General features: G+C 49.5%; 1 protein-coding gene across 19 annotated transcripts; it reads left to right on the forward strand.

The window, feature by feature from the left end:
* Positions 1 to 57: 57 nt before the first annotated feature.
* On the forward strand, positions 58 to 9945 carry ZMYND15 (zinc finger MYND-type containing 15). 19 transcript variants are annotated; one of them, XR_016388868.1, is made up of 14 exons: positions 58 to 1552; positions 1982 to 2216; positions 2303 to 2458; positions 2731 to 2891; positions 3436 to 3588; positions 3909 to 3989; positions 4136 to 4252; positions 4378 to 4466; positions 4554 to 4652; positions 4817 to 4970; positions 5053 to 5292; positions 5485 to 5508; positions 5895 to 6166; positions 6279 to 9945. XR_016388868.1 is itself a non-coding variant. In XM_089900530.1 (14 exons), the coding sequence occupies exons 1-14, from the start codon at positions 916 to 918 to the stop codon at positions 6015 to 6017; spliced, it is 2175 nt and encodes a 724-aa protein (XP_089756656.1). In that variant the 5' UTR covers positions 58 to 915; the 3' UTR covers positions 6018 to 9945. The 19 variants fall into 19 exon arrangements, 17 of the variants coding, with proteins under 17 accessions (XP_089756656.1, XP_030619162.1, XP_089756649.1 ...); XR_016388869.1 differs by having other exon boundaries at positions 6942 to 9945; XM_089900530.1 differs by having other exon boundaries at positions 5053 to 5111; positions 5206 to 5292; positions 5895 to 9945.
* Positions 9946 to 21747: the final 11802 nt, after the last annotated feature.

Consider the following 21747-nt stretch of genomic DNA (forward strand, 5'->3'; position numbering starts at 1 on the left):
GCGTGATCGCCAGCCTGGGGCGGCGGGGAAACTCCGGGAGGCGGAGCGCCTCTGCCCGCGCTCCCGCACCCAGCCCAGTGCCCCGTCGAGGAGGCAGCCAGGAATGTTTGAAGAAGGCGAAAGAAAGCGGAAGAAAGTCCAGGCTGCAGGTCCAGGCGCGGCGGGCGGGCACTGCCCACTAGGCTGATCCGGTTCGGCCCGGGGATGTCAGCCCCGCCCGCCCGCCCTCCCTCCACAGGTCAGTCCGCTGGACCTCCTCCTTCGAGAGGCTTTCACTTTTCGGGCTCGGGTCCGGCGCACCGGGATCCAGTCACGGATCCAGTCACATGGTTGGAGTGACCGCGGCAGACGAGTCCGCGCGCCCAGCAGCACACTGACTGCCCTGAGCGCCTCTGCGCCGCGCAAGACACAGGGGGCGTGGCAACCCAAGGAGCCGGCGGAGGGCTCGGGCAGCCTGACGTCACGCCCCACCCCGAGGTATTTACCTTCGAAAAGTGGTGGCGGCTGCAGGTACCGGAGTAGCGGACCGGACGGGAGGGGCTAGGTGTACCGGGGCTCACCGCCAAACCTATCCAAGCCGAAGATGCCCTAGCTCCTGTCCCCCTCCTCCCACACCCCACAGACGAATCCAAAACTCTTCCCTCCTCACCAAACCCTTGCCCATAGGATTAGCCCTCTCCCACTTCTATCCTCAACTCAAACCCTACCTTTGAGGGTTTGAGCCTCAAATTTTGAGCCCCAAATACCATCTCCCTCCCGACCAGTCATCCTTAACCCTATCACCCACTTTCAAGTCTGGACCCCATTCTCACCCTGAATTCCCATCCTCCGCCCTGAAAACTCCTTCCTCACTCCTAACACTCATACATAGATTCCACCCTAAGTGACCCTCAAACCCACAATCTCCCCCATTTTATGACCCAGCCCCAAACTCTCCCGAGTACCTCTCTCTCACCATACATCCCTCCCTCTGCTCAGTCTGGGCCCAGGCCTTGTTTCCCTGAAGACATGGAGTTTGTGTCTGGATACCGGGATGAGTTCCTTGATTTCGTTGCCCTCCTCTTTGGCTGGTTCCACAAGTTCGTGGCGGAGCGCGGGGCCGTGAGAACCAGCCCGGAGGGTTGCTGGTGGCAGCTGGAGGCTCAGATCAGAAGGCTGCCCCAGGACCGCGCCCTTTGGGTGCTCCACGTCTTGCCCAACCGTAGTGTGGGCATCAGCCTGGGGCAAGGGGCAGAGCCAGGCCCTGCACCAGGCCTGGGGGCTGCCCAGCTCCTGGGAGACGAGCCCCCACTCCACCTGCGGGACCTAAGCCCCTATGTCAGCTTTGTCAACCTGGAGGAAGGGGGAGAGGAGGAGGGCGCAGGCACCGAGAAAGTAGAAACAGAGGCGGATGGGAAGCCAGCCCCTACCAGCAGGGAGTCCCCACGGGAAGCAAACCCCCCAGGGGAGGCAGACGGGGCCCAGCAGGAGGCAGGAGGTGGCGAGGTCGGCTGCCAAGAGGACAGAGCGGAGGACAAACCAAGGCCTGAGAGGAGAAAGGGACAGAGAAGTGGTAAGAACCCAGGGCTGGCCCTGCCTTGCCCCTGCCCAGGCATACTCCCCTTCAAAGCCCTCCTCTGCCCCTCAGAATCCAGTTAGGAGTCACAAATGGGTGGCCCTCAGGCCAATCTGGCCTAAAAAGGTGTCTTCATTGATCCACAATGTTCTTTGTTTTTTAAAATTTGAGCCAACATTTAAACATTAAAAGAAAAAACTTCCAGAATTCTGGAGCTACCCCTTAAGAAAAATGTAAAGTTCCCACAGCAGGCCCACATTTCCACCCAGCAGCAAATGCTGGTTCTGTGTAGCCGCAGTCCCCTTCCGATGAGGCGTGCCCTCTCTCCCTAGTCCCCTTCGCTCAGTCTCCTAGTCCCCGTGGGCATTTGATTTGGTATCCCTGACCCTGACAGTCTTTGCCCCCGACTTTTCCCTTTTTCCCCAGAGGCGGCCCCCCTGCACCTTTCCTGCCTCCTACTGGTGACGGATGAACATGGCACCATCTTGGGCATTGACCTGCTGATGGATGGAGGGCAGGGGAGTGCAGGCAGGGGCTCAGGGACACAGAACCTGGCTCCTCGGGCCTATGCTCTCCTCTGCCACAGCATGGCCTGTCCCATGGGCTCTGGAGACCCCCGAAAGCCCCGAAAGCTTACTGTGGGAGACGCCCAGCTGCATCGGTACAGAAACCTGGTAGAGGGTGGGGAAGCCTGGGGCCCTGGGCTCCTGAGCCCCCCAGCCTGATGCCATCTCCACCCCCATTCAGGGAGCTGGAGAATCTGGTCCCAAGGCTGAAAGTGAAGCTAGCCAAGACCCCGATGCGGACATGGGGTCCCCGGCCCGGCTTCACCTTTGCCTCCCTTCGGGCTCGAAACTGCCATGTTTGTCACAGGCATAGCTTTGAAGTGAAGCTAACCCCCTGGTGAGCAGCCTGCAGAGATGGAGGGAGCGGAAGGAAGACCCCAACAGTCAGGCAAACAGAGAGGAAGCAGGCTGGGGGGGGGGCCCTGCAGACAGACAGAGTGACGGACAGGGAAACAAGAAGATGACACACACACAAAAAAGCTGTTATAGGCAGAGAGAGTACAAACAGACTGAGTGCGTATGGGCAGCCGCAGGACAGATGGACAGCAGACAGGGGACCTACAGACACCAACACTGAGTGCCCACCCCCCCCACCCCCCGTGACCCCAGCCCCCAGTGTGGCGCTGTCTTGTACTGCGGAGAGGCTTGTCTCCAGGCTGACTGGAAGCGATCCCCAGATGATGTGAGCCATCAATTTTGGTGCCCAAGGCTTGCAGCCTTCATGGAGCGGGCCGGAGAACTGGGAACTCTGCCTTTTACCTACACCGCAGGTACCCTAAGAAGGTCAGGATGGGTGGGGGAAAGTGGGACCCGGTCTTTGGAACTGGGGCCCCAGGTGCCTGGGAACAGGGTCTTGGGCTTGAAGGGTAAGTGCCTGGGGCTGGAATCTAGATCCCTGGAATAACAGCTGGGTGCTGGGTATTTGGGGCTGGGGGCTAGACCCCTGGGGCTGGACACAGCATCTCTGGAACTGAGAACTGAGCGCCCTGGTCCCTGAGAGAACTTATGGGATTCGGGAGTAGGGATTCAAATACTTGCTTCTCAGCTTCACCACTAACTGGTGAGCTGAAACAAATCGCTTTACTTCTTAGAGCTATTTCCTCAACTGTGAAATGGGCAGACTAACAAATGTTAAAACCCATGGAATTGTTATATGGGTTCTCTGGGCTACGCTGTAGACACTCAGGAATGTTAATAGCTCTCTGCCTGACTAGAACCAGACTCAGACTCAGGGTCCTGGGGAGAGACTGAGGAGAGCCAAAGTCTGGAATCCTGGCCACCAGGCCCTCAACCCCTCCCCTCATCCTTCTCCAGAGGTGACCAGTGAAACCTTTAACAAGGAGGCCTTCCTGGCCTCACGAGGCCTCACTCGTGGCTATTGGACCCAGCTCAGCATGCTGATTCCAGGCCCTGGCACCCCCGGGCACCCAAGGAGCAGCACGCCATCCCTCAGCGTTCTTCTCAATGGTGTGTGGGGCCTCTCTCCAGGCATAAGTCCCTCAGACTAGAGGGAAGGACGGGAGAGCAAAAAGTTGTCCAGGTCCTAGATAACCCCTCCACATACACACCAAACCTCACCACCACCACCAGGGCATTTCATGCCTCTCCTCAACCCTCAGAAAAGTCACCCCTGCCCAGCCCATCCAGAAGCCCCATCCTTAGGCAGCTCCCCATTCCTCCTGCTGCATCTCCAGGCCCTCTCTCAGGGAACACAGCTCCTTTGGAAGAAGGAAGAGGCCAGGTGGAGACCTCCCTGACACCAGGCTCCTCTTCTTTCATCCTCTCAGGAGATCCCTACCAGCTTCTTCAGGGGGATGGGCCTGCTCTGATGCCTCCTGTGCCCCCAGATCCACCCAGGGGCCTCTTTGGTGAGCTGGAGGGGCCCTGAGGGAGCTAGGGGTAGGGACGGGGACTGGAGGGCCAGCAGACTCGGTGGCCGAGAAAAGGGGCTATTGGACAGGAGAGGTGGGGGTCCAGGCCTGGGGCAAGGTCCCCAGTAACCCACTCTCCCCAGGCTCGTGGCAGGATTACTACACATGGCGGGGGCTCAGCTTGGACTCCCCCATGGCTGTGCTTCTCACCTACCCGCTGACTGTGTACTACGTCATCACCCATCTGGTGCCCCAGTCCTGTAAGGAGGGCGAAGGCAGGGGGAGGAGTGCGTGGAGCAGGAGGGCCGGGGTGGGGGTGGGAGGTAGGGGACAGGAGGGAGGGGAGGAGGAGACCGTATTCTTAAATGACTAGCTTATCACCCAGTCCCTGAGCTCAACATCCAGAACAAACAGTCACTGAAAATCCACGTGATGGAGGCTGGGAAGGAGTTTGACCTCATCATGGTGTTTTGGGTAAGTCCCTCCAGGCCTGAGGGTTGAGCATTTGGGTGTGGAGGTGGACGCAGGGTGGGACCCAGATCTGTCCTCTTTGCCCTTCAGGAGCTCTTGGTCTTGCTCCCCCACGTGGCCCTGGAGCTGCAGTTTGTGGGTGACAGCCTGCCCCCTGAGAGTGACCAGCAGAATTTTACCCTGCAGAGGGTGAGGGCTGAGGGGGGTGCCCTGCTCTTTAGCCCTAACCCTCCTGCTGTCCTCCCAGCTGGGCTCTGCCCTTCCGATCCCTGCCTCCTCTCCCCGTCTTACCTGATGCATCTCCCAGTACCAAAACTTCCACTGGCTTCTCCACCCCACTCCAAACTCCTCAGGATGACCTCGAAGTATCTGTCCGTCCTGGTTCCGGGGTATCAGCACGGCTAAGCTCTGGGACTAAGGAGAAGGGGAGCCGCAGGGACCTGCAGATCAAGGTGTCTGCACGGCCCTACCACCTGCTCCAGGGGCCCAAGCCTGACTTGGTTATCGGTAAGCGCCTGGGGTAGGAGCATGGGGGAGGTCGGAGGAGGCCCTGGGAGCCAGCTTCTCCCTGCTCTCCTTTCCTCCGCAGGATTTAACTCTGGCTTTGGTCTAAAGGACACTTGGCTGAGCTCGCTGCCCCGGTTACAGGTGGGGGATGGGACAAAAGGGACCTTCTCTCACCTCCTGCCCGGTCCCTCCTCCTTTTCTGAAAGTCTCTTCTTCCCCATCATCCGCTCTACAGACCTGGGGTGTGCCAACGGGTCCTCCTGCCCCCCTCTGTGCCTGCCTCGTGCCTCTCCCCATCCCGGTCCGCCTGGGTCCTCGGGAGGTACGTGTGGTTGGGATCCTTTCTGAGAGTGTCTGAGGCCCCGCCCCCACCCCAGTCCCTCCGAGTGCCGGCCTTCTTCACCGAGAGCAGCGAGTACGGCTGTGTGATGGACGACCAGACCATGGCGGTGGCCACGGGAGGGGGCACCAGCCCTCCACAGCCCAACCCTTTCCGCTCCCCCTTTCGCCTCAGAGCGGCGGACAACTGTATGCCCTGGTAAGGCCTTCTTACTCTCTGGCCACGCATCCTGAAAGGCCCACCGCTACCCTCGTCTCTGCGGTCCTGGGACCCTCCTGGCCCAGCCCTACACCCTGCTTTCGCCGCCCGCACTCCCACCACCGCCGCTGGAGGGTCTCGACAACGCCCACACACCCCTCTTTAGATCCAGCTCACAAAAATCTCTCCAACTCCTCGTTTCCCAGCCCCGCACCCCCCCCACCCCCCCAGCCCCAACCCCTCAGCAAAAAAAAGCCAGGTTACGCTCGGGCTGGCAGAGCCCTAAGTTTAGCCCCACCCCCTGAAACTCGGAGCCCACAAACTCCGCGCCTTGGGAAAATCCCGGCCTCTTGGCACCGCCCCTGACGGCGCCACGCCCCCCTCAGGTACTGCAACGCCTTCATCTTCCACCTGGTCTACAAGCCTCCGCAAGGGAGCTGGGCCCGCCCGGCGCCAGGGCCCGCGCCTCCCGCCCCAACTCCTACCGCTCCTCCCGCCCCCGCCCGTAGGCGCCGAGGAGAAAAGAAACCTGGGCGGGGGGCCCGCCGGCGGAGGTGAGGGCGGAGAGGTAGAAGTCCACCCCCTCTCCTAACACGCCTCAGAAAGGAACACGAAACAGGCGAGGCCGAGGGGGAGGCCAGTTGGTGGAACACGAAAGGTAATTAAACTTACTTGTTTGAAACCACTGAGTCAAACGCTCATAACTGGGTCCTTAAATGGAAAGAGGATTAAAGGATTTACGGATGACATTTTCTTCCATCTTTCTTCAGTTCCTCGAAAGCTGTCCCCTCTGGGATTCTGCCCTCCTGGGTAATCCCAAACTTCTTCTAATGTGTGTGTTGACAAGGCATTTTCCGGCCCCAGTAACAGGCAGGGACCGGATCCGAGTCAAGCAAGACCAAGAAACAGAAAGTGGCTTCTCTCTGGTGGGGAGAGGGGACGGGGGCGGGGGCAGGGGAGGCATGCAACCTCCTAGGGGCACTCACAACCTTGGTTTAGAGTCAGTGAAAGACCCCAGCCACCCAACTGTCCAAGTTAGAAACTTCATGGCCATCCCTGACTCCACCTTCTCTCATCCTTCACGGCCCATAAAGAACCAGCTCCAGCTGAGTCAGGCTGCTGGTCACTCAACATCCAGCAGTTTATGTCCAGTCCCACTGCAAATGCCACCATATCTCGTGTTCCTTCCAAAACAGACATTCGAAACATTACTCCCTGCTTAAATCCCTTCAATGAACTTTCCTCTACTTTTAAAATCCCCGTGAGTGTGGGCCGGGCTTAATGACTCTTATCACAAAGTATAGAAAGGGAAAAATAGTGGGGAAACCTGGCAGACACCACCTGCACCAAGTGACTAGGTTTACAAGAAATAAGAAGTCATGTTGACGTCATGCTCCCTGACATGATGCAATAAGGCCACATCCCCTCTGTAGTGTTCTTCCCCCAAATCCATAACTTTAGACTAATCATGAGAACACACCAGACAAAACCAATCTGTGGGACAGTCTACAAAACCCCTGACTGCTATTCTTCAAAAGCATCAAAGTCACGAAAAGCAAAGAAAGACCAAGAAACGGTGACAGATTGGAAGAGACTAAGGAGACATGACAACTAAATACGATGCAGTATCCTGGTTTGGACCCTGGAACAGAAAAAAAAAAATTAATGGAGAAACTGGAGAAATTCAAATAAAGTTTTCAGTTTAGCTAATGGTATTGTATCAATGCTAATTTCTTAGTTTTGATAAACACGCTGTGGTTATAGAAGAAGTAATAAGGAAGATGTGTGAGGAGTATTTGGGAACACTCTACTGTCTTTGCACCCCACCTATAAATCTAAAATTATTTCAAAAAAAAAAGTTTAAAATTTCAGACTCTTTAGTATGGCTTGTAAGTTGCTTCTCTTTCTGTCATCCTCTTTTATTAGAACTATCTTATTATCAAAGTTTCCAAATATACACAAAAGCCCAGAAGATTCAGCATAATGAATCTCTATGTGCCCATCACCCAGCTTCAACAATTATCAACATTTTTCAAATTTTATTATTACTCCCTGTGATAATGTGATAATATAAGAAATATATATTTGGTCTGCGTGCCCCATTTCTGGCACAAGAGCTTCTATAATCTGAGTGACAGAGGTGAGAGGAGCATCTTTTGTTATTCATAATAAGCCGCTTTTAACCATACCTGAGTTTAATAAGGTAACTCTAGGTGGGCCCTTATTTAACTTCAGGATGGAAGTTAGATACTAGAGGAACCAACGGCATGATTAGAGAGGGCTGAAACGTTCAGCCCCACCCCTTACTCTCCAAGGGAGAGGAGCGAGGCTGGAGATTAAGTTAATCACCAAGCAACCTGCATAAAAATCCCTAAACGATGGGGTTCAGAGAGCTTCTGGGTTAATGAACACACTGAGGTACTGAGGCTGGCACACCTGGAGAGAACATGGAAGCTCCAGGCTACCCCCTCTTCCCTCACCACACCTTGCCCTATACCTCTTTTCCATTTTGCAGTTCCTTTACAACAAACCAGTAATAATTAGTAAACTGTTTTCCTGAGTTCTGTGAGCCATTTTAGCAAATTATTGAACCTGAGAAGGAGATCACAGGAAGCCTGTTTATAGTCAGTTGGTCAGAGGGCCCAGGGCTTGCAATTAGCATCTGAAGTGGGGGCAGTCTTTTAGGACTGAGCCCTTAACCTGTGGCAGTCTGTGCTCACTCTGGGCCGGGCTTAATGACTCTTATCACAAAGTATAGAAAGGGAAAAATTCCGTGTCTGGAGTGATTGAATTGGGACTTCCCTGGTGGTGCAGTGGTAAAGAATCCGCCTGCCAACGCAGGGGACACAGGTTCAATCCCTGGTCTGGGAAGATCCCACATGCCGTCGAGCAACTAAGCCTGTGCACCACGGCTACTGAGCCTGCGCTCTAGAGCCCACGTGCTGCAACAACTGAGCCCGTGTGCTGCAACTATTGAAGCCCATGTGCCTAGAGCCCGTGGTACGCAAACAGAGAAGCCACTGCAATGAGAAGCCCATGCACTGCAACGGAGAGTAGCCCCTGCTCACCACAACTAGAGAAAGCCTGTGTGCAGCAACGAAGACCCAACGCAGCCAAAATAAATAAATACATACATACCCTATTTAAAAAATAAAAAAGAATTGATTGAATTGTAGGACACCCAGTTGGTGTCAGGGTAGTTGGAGAATTGGTTGGTGTGAGAGAACAAACAAAAACAAAACACCTATTTGGTGTCAAAAGTGCTATTAGTAAAAACAGCTAATAGTTGGTGTCAGAAGTGAGATTAGCTAGACTGGCCCTAGCTCACAGAAATATGTGGTTTGAGAGGAGAAAGGATAAAAAGATGGGAGATGCAGAACCTTTGATTCCTGGGTGGCCACGTGGTCACCCATGGCATGGAGCAGCAGCTGTGCTGCACTCAGTTACTAAAGGTAAAAGTAACAAATGGAATTTAAAATTGGATTCAACTCCCAGGCAGTTGTTTCACTAGATGCATAAGGAAATGCAAACCAATAAGAAAAGAAGTGAAATATACAATCCCTTGGTAATTATTTGTAATAGCTAAAATGAAATTTGAAAAGAGTTCTGGTTTGGACTTTGGTGCTAGGCTAAGCTTGGGTTTGAGTCAGTCTGAGTTTTGGCCACCAGCCTCAAAGCTATCCAGTAAATAATTAGGCTGGGACAACAGAATGTACCTCTAAGGCCTCTGCTCACCAAGAAAGTAGTCAGCATGGGGGGAAGGCAAAAACCAAGGATCTACTGAAACCAGGAATATAGTTGTGAAGGAGTTGCTTCATTTTGTAGATTGGTATCATCAGCTTCCTGCAGGACCTTTACTAAAATGGATTGTGAGAGTGACTAATTGAGGGGCAGTATCTTTGTTTATAAGTGCTCAGGATAGAACAGCACGTTTGGGTTGATACAGGACCCACAGTTCACTATTAAACAATCATAGATGGCTGTACGCCAACCAGACACACAGGAGGTTATTCCTGAGGAATAATCCTAAAGCTATCCAGGACCCACCAAGAGTCACCTCATTAACATAAACTCAGGTATAGTCAAAGGGGCCTGTTATGTATAACAAAAGACACTCCTCTCACCTCTTATCACTCAGGAAATTCCAAGGGTTTTCCACACTTTTGAGCCAAGAATCTGGGATGAAGACCAAAATATGTATTTCTTACATCACAATATCACACGCCCCCAGCTGTTTCCCAGAGTGTTTTAAGGCACACCCCAGACATCAGTTAGCTCACTTATAGGCATCTATAACTAATGAAGTCTTTTAAAAAATGTAACCACCATGCCATTATCATACCCAATAAAATTAACAATTATTCTTTAATATCTTATCACATACCCAGTTCATATTCAAGTTTCTTTTCTTTTTTTTTTTTTTGTGGTACGCGGGCCTCTCACTGTTGTGGCCTCTCCCGTTGCGGAGCACAGGCTCCGGACACGCAGGCTCAACGGCCATGGCTCACGGGCCCAGCCGCTCCGCGGCATGTGGGATCTTCCCGGACCGGGGCACGAACCCGTGTCCCCTGCATCGGCAGGCGGACTCTCAACCACTGCGCCACCAGGAAAGCCCTCATATTTCTTGAATTATCTCAGAAATGGCTTTTACAGTTGGTTTGTTACAATCAAGAAATGAATAAGATCTACACATGGCTTTCGGTTGTTATCTCTCTTTTTTTGTTGTTTTTCTATAACAGACCTTCCCTTTTTTACTTTCAGTCCACTGATTCAATGAGAAACTAAATCACTTGTGCTGTAGAATGTTCCTCATTCTGGATCTGGCTGATTATTTCCTCTGGGTGTTTTTTTAATCTGTTCATCTATATTCTTTAGTTCTATAATCTGGCAGTTAGATCTAGATGACAAACAAGGCCCTTTTAATGTGGCCGCCTGCCAACCTCCACAGGCTGATCTCATCCTGCTTCCTGCCCCCTCCCTACCCTCGAGCCAGGGGCTCTAAATGAAGACACCACACTCTCTCAGTGTGGAACTTCCCTGTTTTCTTGCACAATTAATTCCTTCTCAGCCTAAAGCTCACTTCCTTAGGAAGGGAGGCCTTCCTTGACCCCAGATGAGGGTAGACACCCCCTGATGATACCTTGTAAATCCCCTACAGCCATAAAAGGGCAGCCTAGGTCCCTGGTGGATTGAGGGGAAAGAGAACTTTTCCCCACTCCCTTGGCCAGAAAAATAACCTCTCCCTAAGTTCCTGCCATCTCCTACATGAAAGCATATTGTTATCTCCGAGCAGCGGGATTACTAAGGATTTGTTTATTCATTTTGTTTTGCTGTCCTGCTCATTTTTCTTCCGTGAACACACAGTACTTTTGTAATAAAAACGTTTAATTTACAAATCTGCCCACCTTAATAATTCACTTACTAAATACTGATTGAATGCACACACGGCTTTGTGTTAGAGATGCAGTGGGGGAAAAAAAACAAGAGAATGGTCCCTGCTTCCATGAAATTTACAAGGATCCCTTACCCCCATCACTCTCTATCACATTACTCTTTTATTTTCTTTGAGCACGTATCACAGTTATTTTACTATGTCATTCATTTATTTATGTTTATTACCCCTCCTCCTCTAATACACACTAAAAAGTGAATTCCATGAAAGGGGAGACCTTGTCTGTCTGATTATAACTATGCCCCAGCACAGTGCCTGGGATGTAATAGCCACTCAGCATTTACTAAAGGAAATTTTTTTTTTTTTTTTCCGGCTGCGCAGCTTGAGGGATCTTAGTTCCCTGACCAGAGATTGAACCCCGGGCCCACGGCAATGAAAGCACCGAGTCCTAACCACTGGACAGCCAGGGAATTCCCTAAAGGACTTTTAGAAACCTAATCCTGCTATACTGGAGGAAAAATGGACTGTGAGAGGGCAAGACTTGAGACGGATCAGCTAGGAGTTTTTGGTAGCAATACAGGCAAGAGCTGATGGTGCCTTGATGCTGGAGAGAAACAGGTTAAATCCTAGGGCTAATGAGGAGGTAGAAATAACAGATGGTGAGCAATTCTATTGGAACAAAAGGAGGGCAGAGAAGGAGCTGAACGTTCCCAGCCAGGACAACCAGATCGAAGGAAGTGCCGTGTGCTCACAGTGGGGACACAGGAAGAGAAGGGATGGAGTTAGAGCGGTCGGAAGGGGTGGGAGAGAAAGGTAATGAACTCAGGGTGGGACTTGTTAAGTTTGAAATGCTCATGGGACCTCGCGGTAGAGATTCTGGTAGGCAATTGACATGTGAGACGGAATTCACACAACTAGGAGAGTGGATGAGGACCCTAGAAAGAAGAAGGGGCCTTCAAAACGGAATCCTGGTGGAGGTAAGGATGGTCAGAGGAAGAGGAGGCAGCTAGGGGAGGGAGAAGTGCTGAGAGCACTGGAAAACCAGGAGGGTTCAGAAACAAAGAAAGGGTGCTCAGCTGTGCCAGACACTGCTTAGGCCAGGTCAGATCAAAGTGAAGAAATGTCCCCTGTACTTCACAACAAAGACAAGAGAGTATTCAACAGAGTGGTGGTGGCAGCCTTGAGAGGGTGGAGAGTGAGAGGGAGGCGAATTGGAGGCAACAACTGGGCAACTTAGAGAATACAGAAGACCCTAAAAAGAAAATTCAAATGGCCCTCAATCCCAACACCCAGAGATAACCACCATCGCCATTTTGGTGTGCTTACAGTCTCTTTTACCAAAATGTACATATTTTTACAAACTTTAATCTTACTGTACATCATGCTAACTAGCTTGCTCTTTTAATAAACAATATGTTATGAACAGCTTTTGGGGACTTCCCTGGTGGCGCAGTGGTTAAGAATCTGCCTGCCAATGCAGGGGGCACGGGTTCGAGCCCTGGTCCGGGAAGATCCCACATGCCGCGGAGCAACTAAGCCCGTGCGCCACAACTACTGAGTCTGCGCTCTGGAGCCCACGGGCCACAACTACTGAGCCCTCACGCCACAACTACTGAAGCCCGCGTGCCTAGAGCCCATGCTCTGCAACAAGAGAAGCCACCGCAACGAGAAGCCTGCGCACCGCAACAAAGAGTAGCCCCCGCTCGCTGCAACTAGAGAAAGCCTGCGAGCAGCAACGAAGACACAACGCAGCCAAAAATAATAAATAAATAAATAAATGTATAATATGTTATGAACAGCTTTTTATGTCATTAGACAGTCTCTTTGTCTCATCTGTCTATACAGATGGCTGTATATTAGTTTACTTTATGAATGTGACATGGCCTAGTGGAACATTTAGGCAGTTCCTAATTTTTCTCTATTATAAAGGAAAGAGGAAGTAGAAAGTGTCCCAGCTGGGAACCAAAGCAGGACCCAAGACTGTCTGGGCCTCCCGGGTGGGCGGGGAGTTGATATGCCTGAGACACTTCGCATGGAGTTTCCGGCCAAGGAAGGAGGAAGGCAGTTTGCAGGGACCGAGGTAGAAGTGTAGGATGAGGAAGACAACATGGGCCTGTGTGGGGTGCTAGTCCCAGCCCAGCCTCGTGGACACAGATCTGAGGCCTAGAAGACAGGAACCACAGACAGAAGCCAAAGAGCTGCTGTAAAGCCGAGGGGCATGAAGAGAACAGCACAGCACCTAGAGCCCAGGAAGCAAAGTCATAACGCTTTCACTGTCAACACGCCAGGAGTCCACACTTGCCAACATACCCATTGTCACCTTGACTTATCCCCACATGACTCTGTTCATGCCCTCTTGGGTTCAATCTCCTACCTCCTCCCTTTCCTGCTCCAGATCCTCTCATTGGACCCTCTGGGATTTAAGGTCAACAAGATGCCCCAAATCATCCACCTCTTCTCTTGGTTTTCCCTTTGCCTTCTTGCTCTCAGAAACTTGGTGCTCCTCCAAAGCCACTACCCCCTTGCAACCCTTTGAAGAAATATTTTTTTCTCCCACATTCCACAGATTCTGAGATGAGGCAGTTGTCTTTCTTACCGTATGTTTTTGCTTCCAAAAAATTTCTCCTCCCTCCAAAACCCCAGCCTCTTTGAAGCACATGCCAGGAGACTAGACCAGCCATTACCCTTCCTGGGGCAATCATCTTGTGACATCTACCGGCTTCATCAAGGGCTTGAGCATTTGGCTTATGTTTACTTCTCCATCTTTAATCATGTCTTCATTTGTGTAACTGAGACATCCACTGAGATAATCCATCCAACAGCCCAACCTCTCAGCTCCTTGCCCTCTTCTCTTCCACCCCTCCTCAGCCACACGCTCCAATGGCCAAACCGTAGAGCCCTGTCATTACCAGTAACTTCACCTCTTCCAACCTTCTGATTCCCAGCACCCCACTACTATCCATCCTTCTAGTCCCCTCTCTGATATCCTCAGTTCAACAATCCTTTAACCTTTCAGGTTCTTTAGTCCACATTTTCACTGCCCGTCACCCTCTTCACATCTTCACATCCCACTTCACCCAGTTTAGGTCCATGACTATAATGATTCCTTCGCACACACTCTTAATGCTCTTGTCCCACCATTTTCCTTGCAAAACTGCAAGAAGGATCAAACCAAACTCCACCAACAGTGAGACTTTCCCTGAGCAACTGAGCACGGCTGGGGATAAACAAGTGGGCTGACAAATCTCACTTTGAATGTGTAACAACAGATCACAAGTGGGCTCTTAGCACACCCAACCATCCTATGATTTCTCTACTCCATACTCTCTTCTGCTCTCTGAAATTCCCCTTCTTGCCTCAGATGGCAACACTGCACGGCCCTATCCTCAGAACTTCCTCATCTTTCCACCAGTGCTTCTTATGATATCTATTCCCTGCAATTTCCGTTTTTCTGTTTGTTTTTTTGGTCATTCATGTTAAATGCATTCCTCAAATGTCTGGTCACCCTTTCTTCTCCATTCACATCCCAACCACTCCGATGAAGAGTACCCTTGTTGAGATAATGCCAAGCCCAATGGTCAGTATTCACTCTCTTAGCAGCATTTAACAGAGTTGTTAAATGCACTCACTCTTTGAAGCACTGTGTTGGCCTCCGGGACAGCACACTCTCCTGGTTTTCCTCCCCCTTTGCTAGGGTATCCTTGTGCTGGTTCCTCCTCCTCCTGCCTCTCTGTCTGTCCTCTACTCTCCTTTCTCCCTTGCCCTCTGCACCTGTCTTCCCCGTGCTTCCTCATGTTTATTTTGTTTTTAATATTTATTTATAAAATGTGTATTTATTTATTTATTTGGCTGCGCCCGGTCTTAGTTGCGGCATGTGGGATCTTTAGTTGCGGCATACAAACTCTTAGTTGCGGCATGTGGGATCTAGTTCCCTGACCAGGGATTGAACCTGGGTCCCCTGCATTGGGAACATGGAGCCTTAGCCACTGGACCACCAGGGAAGTCCCTTTTTTTTTTTTTTTAAGTATTTATTTTTGGCCACGCCATGCAGCACGCGGGATTTTAGTTCCCCGACCAGAGATCGAACCCATGCCCCCTGCAGTGGAAGTGCAGAGTCTTAAACACTGGACCACCAGGGAAGTGCCTGCTGTGCCCATTCTTTGCAGGCCAAGCCCGTTTTCCCAGGGCCTTTGCCCTTACTGTTGCCTTCGCTGGAACACTCTTCCTCCCAAATCCCACTCCCTTCCTGAAGGTCACTGCCTCAGAGAGACCTTCCCTGACCTCGCTAACTAAAATAGCCTGTCAGTCTACCTCCTTATCTTGTTTCCTTTTTCTTCACAACACGTATTTCTCCCTAAAGTTGTATATGTATTGCTGACTTGTTTGCCTCTCCCCAGTTGAATCACCCGCATATTGAACAATATCCGGTACACAGTAAGTACTCAATAAACCTTTGTCATATGAAAGAAAGAAAAGGAGAGGGAAGAAGGAGACAAAGAACAGGTCAGCAAAAAGCCTGAGAAAACAGGTTTCGGTTAAAGCCAGCTTAAATCACCGGTTCCTCCCCTCTGCATATTCCATCAATCATGTTGATGGTGGCACAGCAATTACAAGCACAAGAGTCTGCCAGGCATGAGTACAAGTCCCAGTTTGACTGGTGTCAGCTGTGTGGTTTTAAGCAAGTGACTTAATCTCTCTGAGCCACATACCCCGCTTTGGCAAATTTTTATGAGTGCCTATTTACAACAGAGGCATTACGCCATATCTGTTGTGAGGATTATATGAGATAATTTATGAAATGTCTCTGATACCAATCATAAGTGCTAATCATAAGTACTCAGTAATCTGGTGTCATTTACACCCATTCTTCAAGTCTTGCCATGATACATTCTCATCTGTTTATAATCATCTGTGTTTGCAATTCAGATTTTCTCAGTGATCAAAGAATTATTTAGGACTGTTTTGGTGGGGTTTTTGTTGTTTTGTTTTGTTTTGTTTTGGGCCATGCCACACAGCATGCGGGATCTTAGTTCCCCGACCAAGGATTGAACCCGTGCGCCCTGCAGTGGAAGCATGGAGTCTTTTTTTTTTTTTGGCTGGGTTGGGTCTCCATTGCTGCGTTCGGGCTTCTCATTGCGGTGGCTTCTCTTGCTGCGGACCACGGGCTCTAGGCCCGCGGGCTTCAGTAGCTGTTGCACGCAGGCTCAGTAGTTGTCGCTCACGGGCTCTAGAGCGCAGGCTCAGTAGTTGGGGCGCACGGGCTTAGTTGCTCCGAGGCATGTGGGATCCTCCCAGAACAGGAATTGAACCCGTGTCCCCTGCACTGGCAGGCAGATTCTTAACCGCTGCGCCACCAGGGAAGCCCGGAAGCGTGGAGTCAACCACTGGACCACCGGGGAAGTCCCAGGACTGTTTGGGGGTGTTTTCTTTTTTTTCTTTTTCTTTTTTTTTTGCGGTACGTGGGCCTCTCACTGTTGTGGCCTCTCCCGTTGCGGAGCACAGGCTCCGGACGCGCAGGCTCAGCGGCCACGGCTCACGGGCCCAGCCGCTCTGCAGCATGTGGGATCTTCCCGGACCGGGGCACGAACCCGTGTCCCCTGCATCGGCAGGCGGACTCTCAACCACTGCGCGACCAGGGAAGCCCTATTTGGGGGTTTTTTAACGGTTGGACTTTTTTACTTAAACATTTGTAAATTTCTGGTTTATTGCATTGTGGTTGGAGAAGGTGGCCAATACAATTTCAAGTTTGGGGTTATCTGGTATTTCCTTCAAAACTTCATATTTTATCAATATTTATAAATGTTTCACTGACATTGAAAAATGTGTGTTCTCCATTTATGAGATACAAGGTTCAAGAAATATCATTTGAAGGCAAGCTCCAGGATGGAGACTTTATCTATTGCTGTATTCCTGGTATCCCGCAAAGGGCGTGGTGCACATCAGACACATTCAATAAATATTTGCTGAATGAGTGGCTAATTAATCAATCACCTATTATCATTTAGATTCTCAATACCTTTGTACCTTTGTTTATTTCTTCTTACTTCATCTGCCAAAGACTGCTGTGTTATGTCACAGTTTCTCACCACTATTATCTTTTCTAGTCTATATAGCTATATAGATATATATATAGTTTCCCAGGGTATTTCTAAGTATTTGGACTTTATATATTTCAATACAATATGATTTCGTGCCTAAAGGTTTATGGCTGTTATATAATCATTGTAAATATACCCTGTATCAATATAAAATTAACACTTAACAAAACATCTATACCATATGGTTTAGTTTTATTGTGCATTTATTATTTGGAATAAGCAAAACATAATAATAAAATTCAAAATGTGCAATAGTACCTTTTCATAAAAGTGAAAAGTAATTTCCCTTTCCCTCTGGTCTCCCATTGCCCTGTTTCCCTCCCCTGAGGCAACTACTGTTAACAGAATTTTGCTGACTAGCCTAATTTGGAAACATTATTTTTTTTCATAGAGGAGTTTAAAATAGTTACATGAATTGTTTTGATCCACATATTTGGTATAATTAGTGATCTTATTTTATGTTTTCTCTTTCTTATGCTTCCTTGATGCTTTATATTCTGTTATATGGATTACATTTTCTTTGCTTTTATCTTCTCTGGAGGTTTGGAGGCATATATCTCATTTTTTATTTCTCTAATGTTTTCCTTTAACATTTCCAAAAGTATTCTTAACTTGTAGTCAAGAATAAAATAACATGGGAATTCCCTGGCGGTCCAGTGGTTAGGACTCCATGCTTCCACTGAAAGGCACACGGGGTTCGATCCCTGGTTGGGGAACTAAGATACCGTATGCCATGTGGCATGGCCAAAAAAAAAAAAAAAAAAAAAGGAGTAAAATAACATGCTATGAGTCTCCCCAGTTAAATCAAGAAGTTAAGCATATCTGTTTCCTCCCCTCCTCAGATAATGTTGATAAACTGGGAGTTACAGATAGAGCTTGTTATTATTGTTCTAATCTTGCTCTGTGGTTGTAAGGGAGACTTACCCACCTGTTAAGGGTTCAATTGTATCTCCCCAAAATTCATATGTTGAAGTATTAATCCCCAGTACCTCAGAATGTGACTGTATTTGGAGACAGGGTCTTTAAAGAGGTAATAAAGTCAAAAAGAGATCATTACAGTGGGTCCTAATCCAATATGACGGATGTCCTTATAAAAAGAGGAAATCTGGACACCAACGTGTAAAGAAGAAAGATCATGTGAAGACACAGGGAGATGGCCGCCACCTACAAGCCAAACAAAGGGGCCGCAGAAGAAACCAATCCTACTAATGCCTTGATCTCAGACTTCTGACCTCCTGAAACTGTGAGAAATAAATGTCTGCTCTTTAAGTCACCCAGTCCCTGGTACTTTGTTATGGCAGCCTTAGCAAATGAATACATCACCCAAAATAACTCAAGGAAAAAGGGGATCATGGGCAAGCCCCCTCTCATGGTTCCACACAGTGTCTCTAACGACCCTCTAGAGAGAAACCTATAGAGGGGGATGGAGCACAATGTATTCCCGGCTGCCCTGCCCTCTGTGGGCATCTCTTCCTTAACACTCAGTGGTCCCTGATGAGGATGCAGTGACTGATGCCTCTTGGGTGACACTGACCAGGAAGTGACCCTCCCCTGCTCAGGATTCTGCCTTGCTAGCTTCCCATTATAAGGAGGTAAACAATATTTACTGCAACATTTAGATATCTTCCCCTGGAGGGAACGAGGAGAGAGACAGCAGGCATGGAACTCCTGCTCTAGTGACCTTGTCCCTTGCCCCACACCCGAGATTGTGTCTCACTGTCAGATAACTCATTTCCAACGCTCTACCTCTTTCCACGATTCTCTCCCAGTTCCTGCTGAGTTGATGCCCTTTTCTCAGGAAACACCACCCCTTCCTTCCTATGGAAAGAATCTATTCCCCAAACCTTCTTGGGCCTTGTAAACATTATAGCCAAATGCATTTTTCCTGGTATCTGAGTGCCTACTCACCACAAACATACAGTGGAGGGCGACTGTGGGTGCGTGGGTGCAGCGAGCTCAGTCTCCAGGGGTCTCAGCTGGGAGAGGGAAGAGAAGAGAAATGCTGAAGGGTTGTATCTGCAGGGTGTCTACACCCTGAATTCAAACACTCCACCCCATCTGATGAATATTTCCCTTCTGAAGACTCCATCTGGTCCTCACCTGGCTGATAACACTGGCTTCGCCAAGCTAAGAGAGCATTCACCCTCCACCCTACCCAGGTTACATTAAGAAACATCCTCAGCCGAAATTCATAGGGTCCTCTGAACAGCATCACTCTTATGCCTGGGTCTCCCTCCATACCTCTCACTCCCATGGTTTTGACTTCCCCACCTCAGGGAAGAAAAAACATTACCCATTCAGTTGTCCAAACCCCAAATTTAGAAACCATCTTTGGTTTCCTTCTTTTTATCCATCACCTCCACATTCAACTCATCCGCAATCCAGTTCTCTCCCTATGCATCCCCCTGGTCCACACCTACGTCATTTCTCACCTGGGCTACTGTGATAGCCTCCTCACATTGGTCCCCCTGCTTCCACTCTTCCCCCCCTCCGCCAATACAATCCATTTGCCAGGCATCACCAAAATAATCTTTTAAAAATTAAATAAGATCATGTCACTCCCTTGCTTAAAACCCTCCAATGCCTTCTAGACTCCCCAGAAGGCCCTACATGATCTAGCCCCTGCCTACCTCTCTCATCTTGCCTGTCTCCTCCTCTCGGACCCCTCTGCCCCATCCTAATCACTGATCTCTTTCTGGTTCCTTAATACGACTCTTCTCCCCCAGAGCCTTTGCCTCTTCCCTCAACCAGAATGTGCTTTGCCTCCAGCTCATCACGTGGCTGTCTCCTCCAGTCCTTCAGGCCTCCTCCGAGAGGCTCCCCTCTCTGAGCGGAAGCAACAGAGCATTACGGTCAGGAGCACAGACCCTGGAGCCAAACTGCCAGGATTCCAATGCAGTCTCTTCCAGTTTCCTGATCTGCAAAATGGGCATGAGGATAACCATTCCACTTCCTCATAGGTTTGTTATGAGAATTACAGGAGTTAATACATGTTAAATACTTAGACTGGCATACAGGTGAGACAGTATTATGATGTCAGTTGTTATTATTATTATATCCTGCAGGCCCACTGCTAACATTTGTAAGGCCCAGGACACCAGCACAAATGAAGGCACACGTACTGTAAGTCTAAATAGTTTATTGTATGTGGGACTTCCCCGGCGGTCCAGTGGTTAAGACTCTGCGCTTCCAATGCAGGGGGCATGAGTTCAAACCCTGGCTGGAGAACTAAGACCCCACATGCCGCGCAGCCCCCAAAAAACAAAAACAAATAAAACCCAAAAAATAAATAGTTTATTGTATAAATCAAGCTATGCTCAAGGCCAGGCCCATATTCACCCCATTGGCCTGCTCACCTCCTCATGATCCAGAGGCTGAAGGAACCAAATTCTTCCCAGACCAGGGCTGCTGCCTGCAAGCCTGAGGGTTAGCTCAGAATGGGTGGACAGAGTGAGCAGAGCTGCTCTGGGCCCAGATGCCTACATGGTTGACCGAGACCCACCAACACACACACACAACAGCAGACTCTCAACCTCCCATCCACTCCAACTGGCCCACTGCTCTCTCGTTAATTCCCATTTGCTCAGTTGCTTACCACACTGGCAAAACCCTTCTCAAAGGCCGAAAGGGAGGGAAAGGGGCCTCGTGTTTCAGTATTTGTGATACACCGGGCGCCCTGCAGCCTTGCCACCGAAGTGCAGTCCTCGGGAACAGAAGCCTCGGCATCACCTGGGGGCGTGTTAGAAATGCAGACTCTCTGGTCCCCTCCCAGCCCTGCTGAGTCAAAATCTGCATTTTAACAAGATCCCCTGGAGATCTGCATAAAGTTAAGCAGAGAGCTAGGTAGGGGCCCCTCTTGCCCAGGTCTCAGTGTGGTTCTGGTTCCCTAACCACAAGAGCTAGAGTAGCCACTGGCCCAAGTCACTCCCCATCACATCACATTGTTGATTTCCTTCACAAAACTTAGTAGAGTCTCTAATTTCTAGTTTACTGCCTGTTTCCCAAAGTGTAATAGAAGCTACAGGGAGGGACCTTATCTGTCAAGTGTTTAGTGCTGGATTCACTGGGTCCAGAACTGGGCCTACACAGAGAATTCCACTGACTCTAAGACGTCTTCAATTGTAATACACACTATTATTTTATGTACCACTAAGAAAAAAATGCTGCCAGGTAAATTATAGCACAATGCTTTCTAAGCACTTAAAATAGGTATTGTATGCTAATTAAAAGTTATTTTAGGCCCTTCAAAAAAAAATCATCCTGGTGCATACATGAAAAGAAAATTGTAAGTAAAATAAATTGGTTAAAATATTCACAAAGTTTCTTCCGAGTCCGACTCTTCTGATTCATTTTCTGACTGACCTCTGTGCCATTAAGGGCACTGGTGATGCAGCATTTCTCAAGACTGATCCCCTACTATCACTGAGATTTTCTCCCAAACTGCTGGTGCTTTCTTGTTTTACCTCATGGTAAATCATGTGGTAAATCAACACCTTCACTCACGTCCAATTTTTGCCCCACTCCTTTGTTTCCATGACTTTCTTAATATATCATTAGGGTTTTTAAAATTAATTTATTTATTTATCTTTTGTCTGCATTTCATGGCATGCAGAATCTTAGTTCCCCAGCCAGGGATCGAACCGTGCCCCTTGCAGTGGAAGCGCAGAGTCTTAACCACTGTACCACCAGGGAAGTCCCTATCATTAGTTTTTTTGTCTCAATTTTAAAACACAATGTAATCTTTTTGGA

This window comes from Delphinapterus leucas, chromosome 19 (assembly GCF_059928025.1).
Source record: "Delphinapterus leucas isolate spDelLeu-1000000601 "Yukka" chromosome 19, BTC_Dleu_Yukka2, whole genome shotgun sequence".
Taxonomy (NCBI): domain Eukaryota; kingdom Metazoa; phylum Chordata; class Mammalia; order Artiodactyla; family Monodontidae; genus Delphinapterus; species Delphinapterus leucas.